Here is a 26,303-nt window from a genome sequence, read left to right on the forward strand (position 1 = left end):
AGTGTTGCAGTTCTTGTGTGTAGCCATATGTAGAGCTGGGCTATGGCAAGGCTGGGCTGGAGAACTTGTATGACTGTTTGTGTCCTTTTGGCTATAATACCTTGAAAAGTGCAATTTGTGAAAAGAGGGCACTTGCTCTTTTGTGGATGGGTGTTTGTATTTCTTTTCCCCTCATTAAACCCCTTCTTCCCCCTCCCTAAGCCCCTCTTTAACTCGCCCCAATACTGCCCCATTTAGTAGTAAATATTCCCTATCTTACAGCCACTCCCCCAGGTTCCTCCTATATTTATTGAGCAAACGTCTACCTATTTGTGTGTACACCAAAGCACCTGATATGAAACGTCTGAAACTTGGATAGAGGTCTCTGCTTGGGAAGATAGGGGAGGTAGAGGTCTTCTCACGTAGGTTTGTGATAGCAGTTTGTAGTACGTGAGTAGTGCTATTGTAGTACTACTAAACGTACTGCAAAATGCAGTTTGTGAAAAGGCCCCAGTATGTTTGCCAAGATTGGTGCTAGCTTTAGTTCACGTCAAACAAAAAACAAGCATTAGGAAAGCCAGGAGATTTTGATGTATGCGAAAGCTATTTGGTTTGCCAATGTCTTTTAGTCATGTTGTACAATAGAGCACAGTGGCGTGGAGTTAGGAATGCAGTGAAAAGCTGATGACTGTGTCTCAGTTCAAGTTCTGTGGGGGTCCTTAATCTCTGAAGAGTAGCCACTCACGGGTTTTGTCAGTGTTTCACTGAGGCACAGCACTGGCGAGAAATGTATTTTAGAGAAAGTAGAAGAATGCAGCAGAAACTATGTTTTACTTGGTAAATGATATTTGGAAGACAAGAAATATTGTTGATGCAGTCTCTCTTTTGAAGGCATGCAGAATCACAGCAGCACTTTACAGTACAAAGATATGCATATTCTATGCCACGAGGGAGGACCTGGCTTGGCAGTTCGGGCTGGACTGTTCCCATGAGGCATAGGGTTGAGACTGATTTGCATATAGCTGGGTCCAAACTGGGGTGGCGTAGTGAGCAGAAGAACAATGGATTTAACCCAGATCTCTTGACTAGGGGTGAATGTATGATTTATTCAGCATTCAGTTCATCATTTGTTTGCGTATCACTTTTCTCCCTAAGTGGGATGGGTATGTCCAGAAGTGGGTCTCTTGCTCACTTGGCCACTGAATTCAAGCTAGCCTGGCTAATGAAGGGTAATAATTTGATATTTAACAATATAGGCAACCATAAGAGACAATCAAAGAAGTTTTAATAAATGGAAGGGAATTAAGCTACAAAATGTTTGTAAAGAAAACAATTTATTAAGAGTTAAAAAGAACAATATCACATTCACAGATTTAATATGTACGTTAAAAGAGTGTAGTTTAAACAAACTAGACTTAAAACAACAATCTATAAATCACATGGCATGAATCACAATGCAAATGAGAACATATATAAAGTTAAAAAACACTGGAAGTGGCAGATTGGTACTCTACGCGCGTTTCGGCGGCCAGCGCCTTCTTCTGGAGTAGCCACAAAAAGTTTAAAAAGTTGTTGTAATGATGTAAGGAAAATACTTTTCTTTCTTAGTTTCTTTAGAGAGCGGTTCTAGCTGTCTGGTAACAAGAGTATGATATCTCGAGGACTCGAGGTTTGTGCAAGCGTGCACAAGCAGAAAGTGCTACCACTTTCTGCTTGTGCACGCTTGCACAAACCTCGAGTCCCGCCGCCGGAAGTAGAGAGCCCTGTTGAATCATTTTGGACAGGGAGTTATTTTAACCTTTAACTAATCATCTCAATTGGAAGAAGAACCACCTTATTAGAGGGGTTTTGCTCTACCAAATATCTCCACATCAGGAGGATCTCGCTATTTTAAATTACCAAGTATATCCTTCACTTGAATGAAAAGAGGTTCCGGTCGGCGGGATCAGTTATTAACCCTTTTTTTCGTACAGCGTGATATTTTCTTGATTGGAATCCGTCCATCTAGGAAATAAAATACTAATGTCCTATCTTGACTAGACGTCGCCATTGAGCTTTACACGCTATATCTACATATCATACTCTTGTTACCAGACAGCTAGAACCGCTCTCTAAAGAAACTAAGAAAGAAAAGTATTTTCCTTACATCATTACAACAACTTTTTAAACTTTTTGTGGCTACTCCAGAAGAAGGCGCTGGCCGCCGAAACGCGCGTAGCGTACCAATCTGCCACTTCCAGTGTTTTTTAACTTTATATATGTTCTCATTTGCATTGTGATTCATGCCATGTGATTTATAGATTGTTGTTTTAAGTCTAGTTTGTTTAAACTACACTCTTTTAACGTACATATTAAATCTGTGAATGTGATATTGTTCTTTTTAACTCTTAATAAATTGTTTTCTTTACAAACATTTTGTAGCTTAATTCCCTTCCATTTATTAAAACTTCTTTGATTGTCTCTTATGGTTGCCTAGATTGTTAAATATCAAATGGTTACTTTTCCCTGGTCTAGGAATCTATTTTCTATGAACTCAGGGGGTCCTTGTTAAATATACGCTGATGAAGGGTAATACCCAGTGTCCGGTCCCAGGATGCTTGTTTCTGGTCCAGGGAGGACCTGGCTTCGCAGTTCGGGCTGGACTGTTCCCATGAGGCACAGGGTCAAGCCTGATTTGCATATAGCTGGGTCCAAACTGGGGTGGCGTAGTGAGCAGAAGAACGATGTATTTAACCCAGATCTCTTGACTGGGGGTGAATCTGATTTATTCTGCATACTTTTCATCATTTGTTTGCGTATCACTAGAAAGATAGGGGAGGCAGAGGTCTTCTCACGTAGGTTTGTGATAGCAGTTTGTAGTACGTGAGTAGTGCTATTGTAGTACTACTAAACGTACTGCAAAATGCAGTTTGTGAAAAGGCCCCAGTATGTTTGCCAAGATTGGTGCTAGCTTCAGTTCACGTCAAACAAAAAACAAGCATCAGGAAAGCCAGGAGATTTCGATGTATGCAAAAGCTATTTGGTTTGCCAATGTCTTTTAGTCATGTTGTACAATAGAGCACAGTGGCGTGGAGTCTAGGAATGCAGTGAAAAGCTGATGACTGTGTCTCAGTTCAAGTTCTGTGGGGGTCCTTAATCTCTGATAAGTAGCCACTCATGGGTTTTGTCAGTGTTTCACTGAGGCACAGCGCTGGCGAGAAATGTGTTTTAGAGAAAGTAGAAGAATGAAGCAGAAACTATGTTTTACTTGGTAAATGATATTTGGGGGACAAGAAATAATGTTGAAGCATCTCTCTTTGGAAGACATGCAGAATCACAGCCGCACTTTACAGTACAAAGATATGCATATTCTGTGCCACAACGACGGACCTATTCACTGAAATAGATGAGCTGATCTGCTTACGTTGTTGGGAAGGGGTTGGAAGGGAAAAGAAGCAGCATAGATGGGTATATAGGAGACTGGACTGATAACAAAACACTCATATGGAGTGCTTGAACCCCAAAAAAGTAGCTCAAACAGGAGCAGTTGAAGGACATTAGTACTTGGTCTGTGCTCCAGGGGTGGACCAAAAAAAAGAAGAGGACGTGAGGCATGCATGCCATGACAAAGGGGAGTGAAGCAAATGAGAGCAATGCTGAAGCTAACAACCCATAAGATATGGGCGGGCTGTAAGCCCACTGTATGTAAACAAAATGTATTGCTGAGATATCGCATCTGCTGTCTAGTCGAAGCCTAAAAATACCTACTACATTAATCTACTATTTGTACTTTGAGTGTACAGTGACTTGGAGCCATTAAAACCCATACATGGACATATAAATAAATATATATATATATATATATATATATATATAATCATGTTAATAAGGCCACTTTTAACCTTTCGAAAATACCATTCCTGGCATGTGTGTCTGCAGTGAGGCAGTTTGTGTTCAAAGTTGGGGAGAATGCGATTAGTACATTATGCCTTGTAGATTATATGTAACCACGCCTACGTATCTCCTGTCTACTTATTGAATGTTGCTTGCACCTGTGGTTGTCAACATTGTTTTCCTGTGATTTATGCCTGTCTTACACAACCATGACTGGGTGGTATGAGACAAGAGAGACACTGATTGCATCGGTGTTTGTTCTTTAGTTGCGATCAGGGCCTGAGGAATTAGGTGATTTTCCGGCTCCTGCATTTTTCACATAATCATGGATTTGCCACTAATCCATCATCTGCTACATAATAGATTTGAACAACAAAAATTGTTTCCAGCTGTAACTGATCAAAAGTTACTAAAAACACTGCAACTGTTGCCATGCAGTGGAAGGATGACTGGTCCCACTTCTGTTACTTATTGTGCATTTGGGTGGTATTCTGTAGTTTGATGATTAGCGGGTGCTTCTTACCCAACAGTGTTAACATGTATAAAACTGGAAAAATAGAGAAGTAATCTCCGCATAATTTGCCCTTGCTTGACTCATAATTTGATCTTCCCCTGCCGCATAATTTAAGTGACCCTGGTTGGGATGTCTGCTTGGTCCATTAGTTGGCTGAGGCATCTGCTGTTATGCCAAGCTTGATGCCTAACCCAGCTAAGGGCACTCTAATTTTCACGAATATTTAGTGTAAGCTACACGGAGCATGTGCAAGGCCTGGCTTTTTTGGAGAGTTTATTTTGGCAGACTAGACTTGACCCAGGAGGTGACTCACTGATTCTTATTATTTCAAAGGAAAAGTGAAGGGCAAAGGGGCACCTACTAATTAGTGTTATAATGCTTGATTTAATTTGGTTTCTTTTTGGAATCGAAACTGTTCTGAAGTGGTCCTTTTCTGTCTCTGCTTCTCAAGATTCTCTCCAGAGGCAGCGTCGCGGCGAGGGCTGAGTACGGCGGAGATGAATGCCGTCGAGGCCATTCACAGAGCGGTGGAATTCAACCCACACGTGCCAAAAGTAAGTGTGTGTGTGAGATCGATGCGACCTTAAACAAGCAGCACGTTAAACAGGAGTGCGGCGAGGGCTCATCAGGTTTGAGGAAGAGGGCTGCCAGCGTTTTTAAATCCTGCTGTTTTTATGATTTGCAGCCACTTAGCCCTACATAGTTTATTGTATTTGTTTTATTGTTCATGCAGTTAAATGAGAACACTGTGGAAGCATGCAGTGGACTTGGTACCCGCATAGCTTCTTCCAGTCAAAGACTGTATCTGTTGAGCTCGCTCGTCTGCTTCTTGTTGTGCGGCCAGATCTAAATGAAGACAACTGGCGTCTGCTTCTGTAACCTGACGGCGTTCGAATGACACCTTTTACTGTTTCTAAAAACACACAAGCCTTTTCTTTCACATTATTTTCGAGCCCACACGTCATGAGGTTCCGCTCTTAATGAGATTGGTTTCCGAAGGTGTATTACTGAGACCCTGTTTTATTGGCTCAAAATAAGACATAGCTATTGGGATGGTGCACATATGACTGTATCAGATGGGGCCGCCCTTGCCTGTATCACTAACTGCCCTCATACTAATGCGTTCACTACTTTATGGAACATACATGTCTTGCTGTGATAACGTCCAAACACCAACTATGCTAAGATTTTCCGTGACTTGCAGTTTATTTTTCTGATCTGTAGTAGTAGTGTATTCTTTTATGTTATCCTGTGCATGCTTATTCCCGCTTTAATGTTATGTATATTAAGCTCTTCATTTTTTCTAAATCTATTTCATTCTTTAGGTTTTTCTGTTCGTTCCACTTGTCTCTGATGTCTTGTGTATGCACATTCTTTTAATGATTATGATAATAAATGAACCCAATATATTAAATCGTCTTGACACAAATCATAAAAATAAATGAACGCGCTCCTCAGAGCCCTTTCAGCACAGCCTGCTGTTGCTTATTGATTCTTGGCTTCCGAATCCCATTGACAGCTCATACCTAGTTTGCTCTCTTCTGTCACTTCATAATCCTTCTCAGAGGCAGTGGCGGCCCGTGCTTTTACCTGGGAGAGAGGCGGAGGGGGCCACACAAGCACACATACACACTCACTCACACCCATGCATCCACACACGACTGTTCACACACTCACTCACAAATACACATACATGCATGCACGCACAAAACAAAATACACACAAAACTTAGCTTAACTGCAGCTCTCCGAGGGGAAGCCTTGGAGGTCCCAGGAGCTATTGGGATGGCTTCCTTCCCTCATTGGCTGACTGGTCAGCCAGTGAGGGAAGCAGCAGTCCCTGACTTGTCACAGAGCAGTGTCATGTTGTTCCTATAAATCTATATAGGATCTGCGTATTTAGACAACATAAACTGTGGGACTAGTGTCCAGACTGGTTCCATACACCCCCTCCGGATATGTTCGCCTGTGTATCAGCTAGCTCACAGCGCCACTATGAACTCCTCTTATCAAGGAGAAAATAGTTTTGGGCAACTATCGAACACAACAACCCTGACCCCCTCAAGGATCGTGAAACAGTACAGTACTTTTTGCTCAGTCACTGGTGCTCACTTTGTCTCAGAGAGATACACAGAATAAACAATGGGGATGTTTTCAATAAGCATTTATTGAGCCAGCATCATTCTAGTGTAAAATATGTGTGCAGCAGCAACCATGAGACAGAAACAGATATAAACGATTATAAGCACCAAGAGAGTAAATGGATGGTAGATTTCTATCATAGTGCTAAAACAATAGATATATGCCGGTATATAGATACATGACAGGAAAAAAACATACTTCGACAATGCTAACTCTAACTAGATGTACCTAAATGTACCTAGCATGTATGTAGGTGCAGAGCCAAGAATCCCCCTAGGAAAGAACCAACCCCACCTGGTGTGAGAGAATGAAGGACCCTGTCTTGGTCTCGAACGGACACCCCACAAGGGATGTCGGACCACTGCATGCTTCAGTATCTGCGTGCAGGAACCTCAGCGTCTCACGTCTGTGCATTAGCATGGAACTCTTTCTCCTCTGATCGCCCCAGCAAAGTTATGGGCTTGGTTTTAAGTGGGCCGGGTCTCACCGGTGCTGAGCACCAGTATTTTTTTGAAAGGGGCCTCGAAACGGTCTCTATTGGGCTCTGTTTTGTGCCCTGGCACAGGCGGTCGGTTTTTTCCTGATTGCAATGACAGTAGGCACATCAATGCGCACGTGCTCACACTGCTCACTTCTCACTAGTGGAGAAGTTAGGGCATGACGTCATACCAGGTGAGCATTGCTGAGGAAAGGAAATCCTTTAAAGAGAGTCATATTCTCTCTGGATTTCCTTTCTCTTTTTGAAACTCGGGAGCAGTAACATTGTTGTGGTGTCACCAGGGCTTTAAATTGAAATTGAAGCTTTTTCAATATTAAAGACAAGCCATAGTTGCTGCTTGTTTATCTTATGCGACTAACAACCATTGACAAAGCCATAAGTCCGGACTTGTTGTTGGCATGATGTTACTTGTTGTATCATATATCTGCATGCAATGGCACAAACAGCAAAATACAATTCAGGCTGCTCACTATGCTAAGCACAGATTCATCCCACTTAAAGCGCTGGATACAGTGTTTATATACCCAAAAGGTACCCTCAGAGCTCCTACCTTGCTGTGACATGTCGTCCAAGGATGACGATAGGGATGACCCTTATACTTAGTTATTATGTAGAAGACGCAGAAGATGGTAGTCCTGCTGTGATTCTGAGAGTCCTCATGCATAATAAATGAGGATAGTTTTGGGAGAAAACCACACAATGTTTATGCAGCACCTATCTAAGTAAAAGGTCAGCACAATCCCGTTATGTAGTACAATGGTAGGTAAATGTAGGTGAAAGGTTAGGTCACTACCCAAGCCCATATTGGGGTACATTACAAATAATACCAGTGGGACGCAGTCCGTGAGACTGCTAACCCCACCCCACACTATGACGAGGTGTCACTGATTGACACTCGTTCCTGGGCACTGCAGTGCTTAAAACAGAAACAGCCGGGTCCGAGGCAATGGTGATGCTCTCCCTCGTCACAAGGGGGAGGGCCTCGAGGCACTTTTGCCAGGTTGAGGAGGTCATGCCCACAGGGCTGTGAAATCCTCAGCCTGGCAAAGTTTAGCTCAGGCAGCCTGAAGCATTCACATTTAGCGCATGTCTAGCTCCTGGCTGACTGACCTGAACTAGAAGAGTGGCTGTCAGGGGACATTTGTTCAGTCTGACATGAACTCTTATTGCCTGGAAAAAGATGGGGGGTGTGGCCCTCAGCCCATACATTCAGGCCGCTGCTGCTCTGTGGTATTGCAGTGGGTCTCTTGTCATTCGATATCACCATCTGGTTTTGTGCTGTCTAGGCACTATGCTAGTGCTAGATAGAAGTACAAGTGCAATCCGAGCACTCTTTGTGATTATACAACTGAGAAACGGTCTTTCCCTGTGGAGGACAGGTTGACCTGAACTCCATCGAAGCTCCTCAGTGACCTAAGTGTACAACACAGCCAGTGACCATGTTCAAACCTTGCATTTTAGAATCTAGTGTCTCCACTCTCCCTAATATGAAAATTATTTTGAACTAAACTCTATACTTATTCTGTGCTTTAGGTACAAAGGCATCCTAAAAGCATATAAAAAATGCAGTCCTGAAAAAATAGTTGTCCGCACCATTTCCTTGGGTGTAAAGCCTTCTTTTGGTTATTATAAACTTAAACCAGACATGTGAACTGTATTGTGTACAGATTCTGCTGGGCACAAACACTATTGAACTGTTCATTTGAGCCTCTGAATAATGTGGGGGAGGATCTGGGGGCTGATGAAGATGTGGCATGGGACATCCCGCCCTTATTAATAACAAGGGGCGTCAAGGGCACTGAGGCAGCACTTCACTGGCTGGGCTTATGTCTAGAGTGGGGGCTGCGTGCTGCTAATGGACGCACGCCCTCCGATAAATCAGGCCAACCGGCCTTTAACAACGGGGTCAGTAAGAGTCTTATCGACTACTTCCTTGTTAAAAATGAGCTCTGGTCCCAGGTTATTGACATGGAGGTTGTGGAACGCCCAGAGAGCGACCATAACCCCTGTTTGTTGAGTCTCCAGCTTCTAGGCGTTGGAGATGGGCCTTCTATTACCACCTGCACAACATCAGAAGCTATACTGTGTAATGACAGGAAAAGAGTAAAATGGTCTAGGGTAGTTGCAGACCCCTCCATAATAAAAGGTATAGAAGAAGCGGCAAAGATACTGGTTGCATTGGAAGTTGCATCATCCTCCCAGGGGACTGACTATCTCCCAGATTAGTGATCTTCACGACCAATGTTTTGCGGAACTAAAAACCCTGTTAACAACCCCATTATTACCAAGGAAGGATAAAGTCCGGACCAAATGGTATAATAAAAGTTGTAGGGTAGCACACAGTAGGCTGATCAAAGCGATTAAATCCAGAGACATTGCAGTTATTAGAACGGGCCGGCTGTGGTATTGGGTTCCCATTGTGGTATTGGGTTCCCAAGGCCTACATGCTCTGCAGAATACCCACTTACACCAAAAGAACTGTTGGCACGGAAACTGAAAAGTACAAAAGACAAGTTTATTAAGACCCCATGGGGTGGTGGTACATTCCTACAGCACCCTTCGGCAATGCAAGAAGTATCACACCGAACGTTGGTGCGAGTCCTTCTTTTATACAATTTACAGACAATAAAAAAGTAGGCGGTACATGGTTACAGAGTTTAGGTACATATATGGTCATTTTTGGAGCACAGCCAACTCATGGGAGGGGTTACAACTCCACTGGTCAGTTTGGCAGAACATTCCTAAGGGGTGACTGGTCAGTTGGAACTGCGCATGTACAGGCTTGACCGTTACTAAAAATAGCCTGTTGCTGGGCAAACTCGAGCGGTCAGCGGCACGGACAAAGGACTAAAGGGCATGCTGACCACGAGGCCGTTCATTCCCTAAAATGGCCGCCGTAACATACAAAATGACGTTTTCGAGTAAGGCCAAGTTAAGGGAAATAACGTGTAGCAAAGCTAAGCGCTAACCCAGCCATCGTCAAATTACGACAGACGACCCTTTTAGCGTTTAGCTGAAGCTACCTCATAGTGGACATAGTCGGGATACTCATCCTCTATATCAATTGACATAATTTGAGCCACTTCTTTATGAAGCATCAATTAATTTTGGGCAAGAGCTCGTCTAGATGGAATACAAGCTGATAAACACATAGAACATAATGCAGGGCCACATTGTATACATAAACACAAGAAGAAGAATATCCCAACTATGATACATAAGATTGTCAGTAGCTTCCAGCCCCATGTACTAAGCATTGACCAGAACCACCCCGAAAGGGTCCATGTACCATTGTCCGGATGTATTTCAGCAGCAATTTTATGCAATTTAGATATGGCATCATATACAGATGGGGAGTTGTCAGGAACGTACACACAACAGCTACTTCCGATAATTCTACATGCCCCCCCTCGATCAGCTAGAACTACATCTAGAACCATCCTGTTCTGGAGCGTAACAATTCTAGATATTTGAAGCTCTTCAGTTATATTCCCCAATGCAAAAGCGGTATCATTAGCTACAGCCTCAACAACACGGGTCAGTCGTCGTATTTTCCGACTGTTCAGAGCAGCCCCCACAAAGGAAAACAAACCCAAATTAAAATCCACATATTGTTGTAGTGCAGTATCGGTTTGATCAATGTCTTCCAGGACTACAGCACGTTTGACTCTATTTAACACAAAATCATGATACAATACATAGTCATTATGGTACATAGGTGGGGCAATGAATACAGGGGGCAATACAAAGGAGATATAACATGTACCTAACCATCCTGACGGGAGTTGATGATAACCTTTATTACCACAGATGAAGTATGTATTTCGGGATGCCACAAATGATATGCCATTCGGACTGTCAAATGTAAGTGTGGTGTTACATTCACTTTTTCCAACAGGGATTGTACCTTTATTTCTTATGCAAAGATCAGCTTTAGTCTCTATAACATTAATGACATGAGAGCTGGACATATTAATGTTCCGTTAATTACTGTAGATTCGGGGTGCAGACACATTGTCGGGGCGGTACTCTTCCCATTCGAATCGAGTACCCTCAGCTTGTGGATAGCCGTCCCGATCATAATAGCATATCTTGTTTAAACGGAAAAGCACCCCCCCTTTTGTTGGCCAGCGCAAAGTGAATAGGAGAGTATACCAAGCATTGCAGGAACCATTGTGGGAAAACGGGAGTGGAATAAGTGGTGTGCCTCCTTTCTTCTGGTGCCCAGGCAACATCCCACACACCCAACAGTTAGAAGTGTTTGTCATATTATGAGTATGATGCAAGATTTGAATGAAGCTATTGTTCAAATAAGTCTGTCGATGCCGTTCTTCATGATAGGGTAAGGTGAAATGAAAATGTTCAGATGGAGCCGGGGTAGTCGGCAGCAAATGTTCTCGTACAGGCACCACAAGTTCTACTACCCAGGCTATCACTGCTATTACCACAATTGTCAATACAAACAATATAGCACCAAGAATTCTTTTGTCTCGTGATGCAGAAGACACCATAGTTCAAAAGAGTTCACAATGTCTCGAATATACAACTAAAAAATAAAAATGTGAGTGCTGAGCTCCGAGGTAGCCGTTGTTTTCTTCTCCGGGGTCAAGACGGGTGTCGCTACTCTTGGCAGAACTGATCCCCCCCCCTTGAGATTCCCGGCTTCCGTTTCACAAACCCCAGAGTGGTAACCAACCAGTCTCGCACCAAAAAAAAAATCTTCTTCCTATCGTGGTCGCAGATTGTAGAGCTGTTGTCCAGAAACGGTATGGTCCGGGAAGGCTCCCTCAGATTTGGCCGACGTCACAGCTGGGCTCTTTTCTTCGTCCAAGATGTCTCTGTAGTCGGACAGCACATTAGGATTCACCAGGTCCGGAGAGACGCGACGGCAGTGAGTTGAATGCACCCACCGCTTCCTGTTGGTCACTCGCACAGCCGTTCGAGTTGCAAGCAGGACTTGCTCGGGGCCACGCCACCTCAGTTCCAAGCTGTTTGCTCTCTCAAACGACTTTATCATAACGAAGTCGCCAGGACGAAGATTGTGAGCCTCTCCAATGGAATTGTCAGGGAGCGCTTCTCGAACCTGTTGATGAATAGAAAGTAAATCATTTGTTAATCGTGCCAAATAATCATTCATCATTATACAAGGCACATCATGTAACAATCGCGGCTTGGGAACTCCCCATATATTCATTGGCCTTCCAAACACTATCTCATAAGGTGTGAGACCAGTTCGAGAGTGGGGCACTGATCTAATAGAGAGTAATGCTAGCGGCAAGGCATCCGGCCACTTCAAAGACGTGGACGCCACAATCTTAGCCAGTTTTAGTTTCAACGTGGCATTGTACCGCTCGACAAGACCTGCTGATTGAGGATGAAACACAGCATGGAACTTTTGATGAATCCCCAATCCCTTTAGCACATATTCCACAATTTTCCCAACAAAATGGGGACCATTATCGCTCCACAAAAATTTGCAAACTCCATATCGAGGGAAGTACTCTTTGAGCAAAACATTAGCCGTTGTCAAAGCTGTATTATCTTTCGTGGGGAAGGCCTCGACCCATTTGCTACAAGCACACACCACCACTAAGACATACTTAAGGTTATTGCAACGCTCAAGCTGGATATAATCCATTTGTAGTACCTCGAATGGTGCAGATGGTGGAACGAACCCTCCTTTCGGAGTATGCGTCCCTTTTGCAGGATTGTGCTGCAAACATATCAAACAGGTCTGCACTACTCTCTTGGCAGCGTTGGCAATCTCAGGATGCTCCCAAACTTGTGTTAACAATCGAGTGATTGCAAGAGCTCCAACATGTGCCAACCCATGTGTCATCTGGACCATCGCTTGCAAGTAAGCTGCAGGCAATTTCCATCGTTCCATGTCCTTGCTCCTCCAACAACCCTCATCATCCAGTACCCTTCCTGTTAGACGTGCGCTCGTGAGATACTGCGTCTTTGTTTGATTTAACAGGGCATCTACTGCATGGGGAACTAGCACCAACAATTTGTGCGACAAAACTATTCCCTCACTTTGCCGTATAGCTACTGCTGTTGCTGCAACTGCTCGGAAACACCCAGGTAACCCTCGCGCTACAGGATCAAGAATAGCGGAGAAATACGCACATGGCCTCTGCTTATCCCCGTGTGTCTGCACTAACACTGATAACGCGCACCCATCTTTCTCGTGCACGTACAACGTGAAAATCTTTGCATAATCTGGTGTACCTAACACGGGTGCAGAGCAAAGGGCCTGTCTCAATTGTTCAAAGGCATTTTGACATTCATCTGTCCATTCAAGAGGCATTGGTGTAGTTTTGGACAATAACGCTAACAAAGGTTTGATAATGTGCGAAAACCCCATAATCCACTGTCTACAAAAGGACGTTAGTCCTATGAAGGCGCGTACATCTCTCTGAGTGCGGGGAACTAAAATCGCTTGAATTCGATCTGATGTTAATGCACGCCCCTCCTTAGACAAAAGATGACCGAGGTAGGTCACCTTGGGTCTACAGTATTGTAACTTTTTCTTAGAGACTTTATGATTGTTCTGAGCCAAAAAGGAAAGCAAAGCAAGTGTACTCTCTTCACATTGTGCATAGGTGTCTGCTGCCAATAGGAGGTCATCAACATACTGTATAAGGGCTACTCCGGATTGTAATTCAAAAGAGTCAAGCTGTCTTTTTAAAGCCTGGCTATAGATGCTAGGACTCTCTGTGTAACCTTGGGGAACACGACAAAATCTATACGATTTATTATTTAACATGAAGCCAAATAGGTATCGGCTGTCGGGATGAATAGGAATGGAAAAGAATGCGTTCTTAAGGTCAATAACAGTAAAGATCGTTGCAGTTGGGGGTACCAATGTAAGTAATGTCGTGATATCAGACACCACCGGATATTGAGGAATGACAATCTTGTTAATTTCTCTCAAATCAATAATAAATCGATAGACTTTGTCATCAGTGTCTTTCTTAAGGATCTGAAGAATAGGGCTGTTACAGACATTGTAAGGAACTTCCTCCACTACTCCTGCAATGATCAAATCCTGAACGATGTGCGTCAGGGCAATTTCACCTTCCCTAGAGATCTTGTACTGTGGTACACGTGGCAAAAGTACTCCCTCCTTGACAGTAATTTGAATAGGTGGAATAAGCATCTGTCCCACATCCGTATCTGATGTCGCCCATAACGTGTGTGGGAGAGAGGCTAATGCTTCAATTTCCTTCATTGTACAAAATCTGTCCGAATCTGGATAAGTGTCGTTCAAAATAACCCGCACTCCTTCAGGAGCGCAGCGTATCGTTGCTCGAAAATATTTGAGCAAATCAACGCCCATAATGTTATCTGGAGTGTGAGGTGACAACAAAAATGGGCAAAAGCTGAAAAATTTGTCAATACAAAGTGCAAGAGGTTGTGATAATGGGCTAGGAGAGGGTGTGCCATCAAACCCTATACATGTTATCGTTTCGCCAGACAGGGGAGCCCTTGGAACCAAGTTTTTAGACAAAGCACTACGAGTAGCTCCTGTGTCAACTAAAAATTGATCAGTAGAACCCAAAATGCCCGCTGATACATATGGACCTCTTTGATCTACTGGCACTTCAACTGATTCCACACCCCATCCTACGCAATCCTATGCATGCATATAATCCTGATGCTCCACATTCTCACCCTCCGATGTCTGATACTGGTTCCGTCTATCAAAGGTATTTCGTTCATCCTGACCACGACCCCTCGCTTCAAACCTACCACGATCACTTCCGCCACCTCTCGCTCCTGACTAATTATTCCTCGACCTTCCACCTCCTCGACCACGCTGACTACGTTGCTCACGAAGCACCGGACAATCTTCAGCCCAATGCCCAAACTCTTTACAATATGCACATTGGTCCTCAGCAATGTCAGTATGACCGTACGACGCATTACCCCCTCCTCGCCTGCCTCTATCGCTTCCTCTAGATTGCGCACCTCGAACCTGTGCCAACATCACCTTCGTTTTCAATTCCTTCGTTTTCTTATCAACACTTTCTTTAGCCTCTAATTCCTGCCGCCTGTAATACTGGGCCATAGTTAACAAAGACGCAGGGGTCGCCGTGGTCCAGGAACTTTCACTTGTTTTCAACCGTTTTGCAATCTCCGGTAGGAGATTAGCCACATACTTATCAACAAACAAATGCCTACCCGTATCATCTGTTAATGATTGACCACTGTAATCATGAAACGCTTCTTCGAAACGTGTAAAGAAATCAGATACCGATTTGTCTGGCTTCTGCTTGCATGAAGCCAACATAGTCCAATCGATCTTTTTAGGAGGAACAAGCGTTTTTAGTTTGTTCAAAATAGCCGCTGGGAGGTCTAAAATTAAATCACATGGTTTGCATGCAGGTTCCCTGTCTAAGTCAGCCTGACCTATCTCCTTCCAAGTTGCCCCAAACATCGTTTGATCATTAGTCTTACGAATCGATCTCCACATATCAGGGGGAAGTATTAATCCAAAGAAAAGATCTATATCAACAAGAGTCATAACACAAGAGGAAATGGCCCCCTCCACCCCTTCATAGAATGCTGCCGGATTCTTACGGAGATCAGGTAAAGCGTTTTTCAATGCCATAACATCTGCTCTATTCTAAGGCGTATACACCCAATTATATATAAAATACCCCTTTGAATTTGCCGACGTTTAATCTTCATCTGTACCGTCCCCTTTAGGGGGAACATACAGAGGTGCAGCTTCACGCATAGGCATAACATGCACTTTAGAATTCTTATCTGAACCCAGGATAGGACACTGTTTGGACTGCTCCGTCGACCCCGGCACGGACTCTTTTTCTGCTTTTCGTGCTTCCCGCAATCTGGACGCCTCATCCCGTAGCTGGAGCAATCGCGTGAAAAAATCATCTGCATCTGAAAGAACAAATAAACCTTTACGCATATTCTCACGATGGACTGACATATCCTTAGGTTCTAAGTCCACCGAATTTTTACGGAATCGAGTAATAACTTCATCTGCAAAAGTAGATAAAAAACACATCAATTCTCGTTCCGACCACTTATCCTTTTCAGCTATAACTTCTGACACAGTTATGTGATTCAAATTCAGTTTTCTAGCAAAACTACGCAAGTCCGCAGCTCTCTCAGCAGTTAACCTGGTACTCGACTTATCTCGACCTTCATCACCGGAATCCTCGGACGGGGCCGTAGGTTGAACAAACGGAGGCGGAGATCGATCTAGTAATGAGAAATCACCTTTCGCAAATCAAACGACCCATGTAGTGTCCATTGCAACTCGGGATCGGTTCTAGTGTATTTATGCCATAATTTACTGTACCGTATAGGGGGAAGGCCGAATTTTACATACATCTCACGATTAGGTGTTCCCTCTGGGGGAGCCGGCTGAGATTCAGTTAACCTATATGTATTACCATTTCCAAGACAGCACATCCCTCGGATTGTGCTTAAAACAGGCATGTTCAAAAAGTACCACGAAAGCGTGATACCGTAAAAAATGGCACTTACAGTACTTCACACAAATGTGCCGCTCAAAGTACGAACAAAGTTTGAGAAACATCTCTACATGCCTGCCTATGTGAAGTGCACTACACATATATATTCAAAGTTCACAAAGTCAAAATGTTAGCTAACTCAAATCATAGTCACAATCATAGAACTTCAGTAAGCGTCCGCAGACTACCTTACCGATCACAAATCTTACCCAAATCTCAAATATCCAGATTCCAACTGCCAAGGTCTTTGATCGAATCAGCCAAACGGGCACTGTACAGCAACACAGACGATCAGGATCTCAGTCGGGGACCGGCGCCACCTGGAAGGTCAGATCAGAAGGAAGGGAAGAAAACACCGTGGGTGCCAAGACTCGGGTCACTCAGTGGCAGCGTACGCGTCCATGGCGAATTTCCAATCCTTCGTCACGACCTCTCCTTCGGGCATCCGAGTCGCCGATGAGTCCCTTCGTGGTCGCCAATTTGTGGTATTGGGTTCCCAAGGCCTACATGCTCCGCAGAATATCCACTTACACCAAAAGAACTGTTGGCACGGAAACTGAAAAGTACAAAAGACAAGTTTATTAAGACCCCATGGGGTGGTGGTACATTCCTACAGCACCCTTCGGCAATGCAAGAAGTATCACACCGAACGTTGGTGCGAGTCCTTCTTTTATACAATTTACAGACAATAAAAAGGTAGGCGGTACATGGTTACAGAGTTTAGGTACATATATGGTAATTTTTGGAGCACAGCCAACTCATGGGAGGGGTTACAACTCCACTGGTCAGTTTGGCAGAACATTCCTAAGGGGTGACTGGTCAGTTGGAACTGCGCATGTACAGGCTTGACCGTTACTAAAAATAGCCAGTTGCTGGGCAAACTCGAGCGGTCAGCGGCACGGACAAAGGACTAAAGGGCATGCTGACCACGAGGCCGTTCATTCCCTAAAATGGCCGCCGTAACATACAAAATGGCGTTTTCGAGTAAGGCCAAGTTAAGGGAAATAACGTGCAGCAAAGCTAAGCGCTAACCCAGCCATCGTCAAATTACGACACGGCTTATCTATAAAAAAACGCTATGGGCCGCGAAGGAGTGGGAGGACCGACATTGGTCAGAGCTCCTTTCGGCATGCCTAAGGAAATCGTTAAGTGGGGTGCGAACCAGGATTCCAAAACCCCTGTGAATCATGTCTCAGTGGAAGACTGGGTGGCTTTCTATTCATTGCAGTTCAGAGCTCCGGATGTGGTTCAGGATTCTTATCAAGAGTTGGATGTAGTCTTGCCTACTAACCCTGTTTGCCCGCTTGTTTTTAATACCTCTGACATGAAGTATGCTTTGGGTGCAGTCCACCCAGGTAGAGCGCCTGGGATGGACGCAATACCCTCTGATCTTTTTAAAATGAATTTTGACATTTGGGTTCTCTACATAACCACGCTTGTAAATGCAATCGCTGCAGGGGCAAGGATTCCGGACTCCTGGAAAGGGGTGGAGATTTTACCAGTTTTTAAAAAAGAGACCGCTCAGTCCCGGGGAACTATCGCCCTATAAGCTTGATAGATTCTATCCAAAAAATAGTTGCCAGGATGGTACTTGTGAGAATCCAGGGTTGGATGGAGCAAGAAAATATTTTGTCCCCTATGCAAGCTGGGTTTAGAGTAGGCACCAGCACCCTAGACCAGGTCTTTAGACTCAACATGTTGTTTTGGAAGGTTGTCAAGCTGGGTGGTGGCGCCATCTATGCCGCTTTTGTGGACCTTAAATCGGCTTTCGATTTAGTACCAAGAGAGAAAATGTGGAAATCCCTTAGACTCATGGGTCTGCCTTCTGAACTTCTTGATTTAGTGGTCAGACTCCACGAAGAAAACTTAGCTAAAGTGAGATGGGGTAAACAAGGTCAGGTGACTGACAGTTTCCCAGTTACACGCAGTGTGCGACAGGGATGCGTGTTGGCACCCACCTTATTCCTTTTGTTTATTAATCAGGTTGTAAAATTCTTTTCTGATACCCCGACCGATGCACCATCTTTGGGCGGGTTTAAATACCCGATGTTGAATTTTGCAGATGACACTCTGCTTCTCTCAAAAACACGTGGGTGGTTGCAATTAGCCCTCAACAGGTTTGCTGAGTTTTGCAGGGTTAATGATCTGCAGATCAACACAGATAAAACAAAATGTATGGTTTTTAGTAACAAAAGCCCTATTAAAACCTCTATTACTTTGAATGGTACCCTGATTGAACAAGTGGATACAATGATGTACCTGGGTGTGACCCTGGACTACCGCTTTAGCTGGAAACCCCAGATTGAGGCTTTATATCTTAAGTTTGTCCGCCTCTCGGGCTGTTTATTACAGGAGCAAAAAAAGTCCCTGACCAAACGTATTGCCCCGGTGATAAAAATTTACGAAGCGAAAATTAACACAGCCATATTATATGGCGCTGATGTGTGGGGGTATAAAGATTTCTCTCCTTGTTAGGGCACAAAATAAATTCCTGCGTAATTTGGTGGGTCTTCCTCAATCTACGCCCACCAAACCACTGCTGTTAGATTTGGGTTGCAAACCCTTCAATGACTTGGCTCGGTTCCGTCTAGTGGCCCTATGGCGACGGCTCTGGACTACTCCAGAGCTTAGCCTATTTGCCAAGGAACTGGATGAAGTTAGGTCTTTGTGGGGGGCTTCCCAAATCCCCTGGCTAAGGGAAGTAAAATCTGTGCTGGATGAGATGGGTCTCAACCACCTCTGGTCCAACCCGGGGGATTCCCTTTTTCCCTCTAAACAGGATTTCAAGGATTTATACTGGGCCACAGTAAAACATCTAGCAGTGGCCCAGTCGGATGCTTCTAACCTAACTGGGCATTTTCTGGTACATAAACCGACCCCTTCTCTAGAATCTTACTGGGATGTGATCACTAAAACCCTCGACCGGAAATTATACCACCAGTTCCGCGTCGGATCACTCCCAGTCAATTCTTTTGCCGGAAAATGGTCTGCGAATGCAAATTATACCTAATTACCCGGAAAGCATGGGTCATTTTTTCTTTGCATGCCCAGCCTACCGTGTACCGCGGTTAAAATGGCTTAAACCCATATGTAATAATCTTGAAATCAAAGGGTTCTTAGAAGCCATGAGGATATTTCGCACTAACACATCTGAGATGGTGGTGGTTGGTGTGGCCAAGTATCTAGGCTGGGCCGGGATTATTCGAACTAGGAACTCCAATGTCTCTTAATGCCTGTTTTTTACACATTTTATAAAGTCGATTGTTATTATAACTAGAAGTCTTTATTAAATTGTCTAACAAACTGTTTAATATCTTTTTAAATGAGGAAAACTTTTAGATGATGATCGTTACTATGGTTTTACAAAATAATGGTGTTTTTTTATGTATTGTCTTTTATGAATTGATATTCGAAATAAAGACTTTTGAACTGAACTGACTATTTACATTCCACATATTCTTCTCATATGCTACAATCTGTAAATGAGTCACAGACTATTCTTTCATCCATTCCTAACATTCTGGTAACTGAGTCTGGGATATTAAATTCAAACCCTTGCTTGCATTAAATAATACCTTCTTTTACTGGATCCTTGGTGATTACATATACCTCGATCTGAGTGAGTGACTGACTTATTTCCCACTTTACTGTGGCAGCTCACTAGGTGGTCTTTTCCAGTCTTGGTTCTTATTTACTCTCCACTCATCCTGCACCATCTTTTCAGTCAGTGAACAGTTATACATTTATAAGTGATAGAATTGTTGCCCTCGCAGTAGTTACATTATTATTGTCCAGGCTTCTACTAGCCATTTTGTACTAGCTTTGTTTTCATGGGGTCATTACTCGACACATGCCAGATTTAACTCTCATTAGAACATTGGAATCTTGAGTGAATCAATGGAGTGCTCAGGGCTTCTAATGACTGCTGGTAGAAGCCTGAAGCATCAACATTCCAATGTTTAACGAAGGCCTTATGGAGCCCGATGGGATTTCAACCCCATCGGGCTATGTGAGGCCTTTGTTTTTTACAAATTAGAACATTCTGCCCTCTAGGGACGGAATGTTCTACTAGCCTTAGAACCCTCCGTTGTAGGCTCTACCGGCCATTAAAGGCCAGCTCCCTTGTTAAAGGCCCTAGCCTCTGGCTCGGGCCCTTAACACTGGAGCAGGGCTTTAATGGCCGGTAGAGCCCGCTACGCCAGGCATTACGTCTACATCAGCTATGCTCGCCAGTCTGTCTAAAGTGTATTCAAATTCCATATTCAGCTATGGTGTTAACTACTTATTTCGGATTTTGTCATTGAATTTTACATCTCATCTACAAATTTAATTTTGTTGATATTCATCACTATACTAAATACAAATCATGACCTCTAAGATGCTGCATACACATAATGCCCTAGCCTGTAGTTGCCCTGTGCTCCAAATACTCCATTGCCAGACATTTAGTAAATTCTTGATCCACACCTCAAAATTCAAAAATTGGTAAAGTTTTCAAACTGAACATATACGCATGTCATGCAGCACAGTAGTAAACACTTTACTTAGCTTATGGACCAGTATTTCTGTACTTTACTCAAAACAGAAAATCTAATTAAGTGGATAACACTTATTTTTCACAAGCCAGTGATTATTTCTGTTTAATGGGTTCCCCTTTCCAGAGAATAGTATTTAAATTGCTTTATATGTCTCAGGAGTAGGATAGTTGATGTCACATGGTGGATATCAGTTTCAAGTATCAACTACGTTTTTGGAAAATATAGGTACCACATCTGTTCTTTTTCATTGAATTCTAAAATGAAAACCTGCCTTTCGGTTCCTTATTACTTTATTGTAAGAAACCTGGTTATTCGTTTGGAAGGGTGTAAGTCCTTACCAAGTAATAGGTCTGCAATTGTCTTAATACTGGGAACCAGTCACTCCATTGTAGGATTTGACTATCTCAGGGTTGCGCAGCAGAGCAGTCCAGACCTACTCAGGTGAGGTGGTTTGGGCTAGCAATCTCACTGTTGCCACTAATGGGCAATTAGTTCAGGAGGAAAATAATAATCACAACTCTTTTCAGGGTTAACTACTATATAAACCTGAGCATTACTCCCTGGTAGCTATGCACAGCGCAGACAGACTTAACTTGGAGGCAATGTGTAAAGTATTTATGCACTATCAAAATATACCAATAAAGTTTAATTGCAAAACAGTAAAAATTCCAAACTGAATTAGAAAAACCGAGTACAATTGAAAACACACAATGCCCCTAAAATGACAAAAATCCAAATTGAGAAACTGGAGATATCAATGTTTATAGTAGAAATAGCACCAAGAAGGACAAAGTGCCAATAAGAGTGGTTGTGGGAAAACAAAACCTAGGTGCAATTTGATGCTGACTGTAATGGAGCATGGGTTGAATACACTAACCAAGTTCGTCTTTTACCTTCTGACTTTAGTTCTTTAGGTCCCAATCCACTCAGAAGTACTCTGCTAAAGCTCTCCAGGGCCTAAGGGGAGGCACTCAGACTCACAAGGTTTGGGTAGAGAGCAGTCCACGTCCAGTTGTCACTGATCAGCTCGGCAGTTTCAGGAAAGACCTATTGTAGCTTGTTGTAGCTTTAACAGGAGGTCAGTGTTATGACTCTGTCCTTGGTGCAAGAAAGTCTTCAAGGCTCTTCTCAGGTCTCAAACAGGAGGTTTAGTCCTCTTCTGATGTTCCTCAGGTCCCGGAGTGTTCTGGAGTGGTGGTCTGCCGTTGCCACATTTATGCCTGGCACAAGCTTGTAGGTGTGAATGACCCCTATGGTGTCCCTATCGAATGGGGTAAACGTTCCAGAGGCTAACCCATCCCCCTTTGGGTATTTTCAAGATGGTAAAAGTCATCAGCTTTACTAAATGTGGGCTCGAAGGGCTGGGAGGGTGTGGGGGAAGTGTACTATGGTAGTACTAGTGTCCTCCAATCATTCACTGGTCTCCCGAGGATTTACCGATTTTGCTTTGGGGTGGAAGAAAGATTTTTGGGTGGGGATATTGGTTACCGTCTGCTTAACTATCGCTCATCATTCAATAGGTATCCTATAACCCTAAATGCCGGATCACCGTCTGGGTGAACTCAGACCTCAAAGAGTAGACACATATATTTTATTTTTTATTATTACTGACCTTCACTCATCTTATTGATATCATGCTTCTTCATCTGGTCCCATCCTGGTACCTATAAACCAGGATGGGCCAAGCCATGTTCCAGTGAGTATTTCAGATATTCTATCTGAAAGATCTTTCTTTTGTCAAGGGTAAATGCCCCACCTCACTAGTAGGTTTTTATCTGCACAAAAGGTTTTTGTGAACAATACTGGAAAGGAACTGGTGCCCTTTACCCATTACATTTTAGAGACCCTCTATAAATATCACCTGAAAGAGACCGTTATAGATTCCTTACTTTAGAATTACTCCCAGGCGTTAGACTGATCTGGAGAATGTTTTCTTAGCCGTACCCCTTCGTATTGGTAGGTGGTGTCGGTCGACTTTGCGCACGTCTTAGGCGTCGTGTTCGCTGGGATGATGTTGCAGTGCCTATTTAGATGCCGCCCCTGCACCCAAACGTCAGTACTTTATTTTTCTGCACCAGCCTAGCGCAGAGATAGCTACCCCTGTAGGAATTCTTTGACTAAGCTTTTTTCAACCTTTGTTGACTTTTTCTGGGATTATTTTTTACATCCCTGTCCTTCCAGCCCACAGACGCTACCTGCGGTTCACGGTAGACCACAAGCATTTTCAGTTCACTTTGCTCCCCTTTGGCCTTGCCAGTGCCCCTCGGATGTTCACGAAAGTGATGGCAGTGGTCACTGCTCATCTGCAAAGATCAGGGTACCAGTCTTTCCCTATCGCGACGACTGGCTGTTGAAGGCGGGCTCGCCCCAGGCTGTCGTCTCCCACCTCCAGACTACGGTGGACCTCCTAGATTCGCTGGGATTCACTATCAACTAGCCAAAGTCACACCTGATTCCCTCTCAGATGCTCCCTTTCATCTGAGCTGTTCTGGACACAGTGCAGTTTTGTGCCTATCCTCCCGAACAGCAAGTCCGGGATATTCAGGCTATGATACCGATGTTTCAGCCTCTATCCCGCAGTTAGTTGAGAATGACCCTGGGCCTCATGGCATCCTGCATCCTGCTGGTGGATCGTGCCAGATGGCATATATGGGCTCTGTAGTGGGACCTGAAATTCTAGTGGGCACAGCATCAGGGGAATCTTTCTGACTACGTCCAGATCTCGGAGGGAACTGCACAAAAACTGCAGTGGTGGCTAAGGAATCACGTTTGGGTCAGAGGCAGATCCCTCTCCGTTCCCCAACCAGATGTAACGCTGGTGTCAGATGCGTCATTCCTGGGATGGGGCAGCCATCTGGGAGAGGCAGAGATCAGAGAAGTCTAGTCTCTAGTGGAGTCCGGGCTCCATATCAACCTTCTGGAGCTGCGGGCGAGCCACCTGGCACTGAAGGCATTCCTTCCCTCTCTAAAGGGGAAAGTGGTGCAGGTGTTCACCGGCAATATTACCGCCATGTGGTACTACAACAAGCCCTATGTCAGGAGGCTCTTCGTCTCTGGACATGGCTGGAACATCAGGGCATGACCTTGGTGGTTCGACACCTGGTAGGTTCTCCGAACGCCAGAGCGGACTAACTCAGCCGCCAGTGCCTGATAGATCACGAATGACGTCTTCACTCTGGGGTGGTGCAAGGTCTCATTCAGCGGTTGTGAAAGCATTGGTTAGATCTTTTTGCCACCGAAGAAGATGCGCATTGTCAGCAATTCTGCACATTGGAGTTTCCAGGGCGGCACTCGCTCAGGGATGCTTTTCGTCGCAAGTGGAACTGTGGCCTCTGTACGCCTTTCCGCCTGTACCACTTCTGCCCAGAGTACTGAAGAAGATCAACCGTGACCGGGCCAAAGTCATTCTTGTGGCTCCAGACTGGGCACGAATGGTCTGGTACCCAGAGCTCCTGAGCATTGCCATCAGTCCTCCATTCAGACGGTCTCTTCGGTAGGATCTTCTGTTACAGCAGCAGGGAAGGGTTCTTCACCCAAACCTGTCCAGCTTCCACCTCCTTGCATGGGGATTGAGCGGCGACAGTTGACAGCTTTTGACCTTCCACCCGAAGTCTGTAATGTCATCTTTGCAGCCAGGCATCTCTGCACTAAGACGGTATAAGTCTGTTGATGGAATATGTTTGTGGCATGGTGCACTGCAAAGGTTGTGGATCCCTTTTGTGTCCCTCTTTCAGAGGTCCTTTTGTATATACTTTTTTATTTGGCCCAACAGGACTCTACCTTGGGAACACTTAAAGGCTATCTTGCAGCCATCTCTGCTATCATATCAGCCAACCTTGTTCAAGGCCCCTATTATAAATAGATTGTTTAAGGGTATTGCTCATCTTTTTCCTCCATCTCCTTTCGTAATGCCGTAGTGGGACTTGAACCTGGTCGTAAGGAATATTATGTGCTCTTCCTTCGAGCCTCTTTGGAACTGTCCTCTCAGGCTCCTCACTCTGAAGACAGCTTTCCTTGTTGCCATCACCTCTCCTCACAGAGTGAGTGAGATCCAAGCACTTTCTTGTAAGCCCCCTTTCTTCTTTCTGCATCCGGACAAAGTGGTAGTTAGGACGAGGCCCTTATTTCCTTCCAAAAGTGGTTACACCTTTTCACATGGGACAAATCATTACTTTACCCACCCTTTTCCCACCTCCGCCGCCCTTCCAAGGAGGAGGAGAGACTCCACTGTCTGAGCCCTAAACGTGCGCTGTCCTTCTACTTGACGCACAAACGATTTCCGGGTGGATGATCAATTATTCGTTGGCTACGTAGGTGCTAAGAAAAGTCGGGCTGTTAAAAAGCGGACCATCTCTAGATGGGTATTAAAATCTGTTACGCTTTGGCAAAAAAGGAACCTCCAGTGGGGCTCCGAGCTCATTCCACCAGAGCTACGGTGGCCAGCACTGCTCTTGCACGTAGAGTTCCACTCCTTGACATCTGTCAGGCAGCCACGTTGGAATCCTTGCACACATTCCACAGACATTACTGCTTGGACAGCAAAGTCCGAGGAACGGATATTTTGCCCATGCTGTTCTCCAGGACTTTCAGATGTGAACTTGGTTCGCAGACCATCCTCTGGTTGGTATTGCTGGGGTATCTATTTTAAAGTAATGAATCTATAACAAACTGTCTATTTCAGATGAACAATTTACTCACCTTCGGTAATGATGTATCTGTAAGAGACATAGGTTAGTTAAGATTCCTTACTGCCCCACCCATCCTCCCAGCTCTGCAAACTGACTTCTAGGGACAGGGTCTCCCTTACAAGGGCCCTAGGTTTAGCACACCTGTGGTCAGTGTCTTGCATGGCTCTGCGCTTCTGGTGTGGAAAGTCATGTCAGAACTGACTTCAGCGTACAGAGGCGGCGTCTAAATATGCACAGCGATGTCATCCCGGCAAACACGATACCTACGACAGACGCTGAGTCGACCTACGCCAACTACCGACACGCAGGGATACTGCTAGGAAAAAATTCTCCGGAGCCAGTCTGACTCCTGGGGGTAATTCTAAGGTAAGGAATCTATAACTAACCTATATCTCTCACAGATACATCGTTACCAAAGGTCAGTAACTTCTTCTCCTGATTTCTGGTATGCCCTCTATTACTCTGGGCTTTTCATCAATTAATGGATCTGAATAATTGAAACCACTTTGACAAGTCGGCAGTCTTGTATAAATAAAGCTTGATTGGGATGCTGGGGGGCGTG

The 26,303-nt window shown here is 44.3% G+C and overlaps 1 protein-coding gene across 8 annotated transcripts in view; it reads left to right on the top strand.

Annotated features, from left to right (window-relative positions):
* The window catches only part of ST7 (suppression of tumorigenicity 7), a 579,549-nt gene that overhangs the window by 470,653 nt on the left and 82,593 nt on the right, over nucleotides 1-26,303 (top strand). For all 8 annotated transcript variants that reach the window (XM_086919396.1, XM_086919395.1, XM_086919397.1 and 5 more), the window contains exon 11: nucleotides 4,818-4,920. In XM_086919396.1, coding sequence (XP_086775522.1) covers nucleotides 4,818-4,920 — 103 coding nt within the window. The remainder of the gene's footprint in view (nucleotides 1-4,817; nucleotides 4,921-26,303) is intronic.

This window comes from Lissotriton vulgaris, chromosome 1_1 (genome assembly GCF_964263255.1).
Source record: "Lissotriton vulgaris chromosome 1_1, aLisVul1.2, whole genome shotgun sequence".
NCBI lineage: Eukaryota > Metazoa > Chordata > Amphibia > Caudata > Salamandridae > Lissotriton > Lissotriton vulgaris.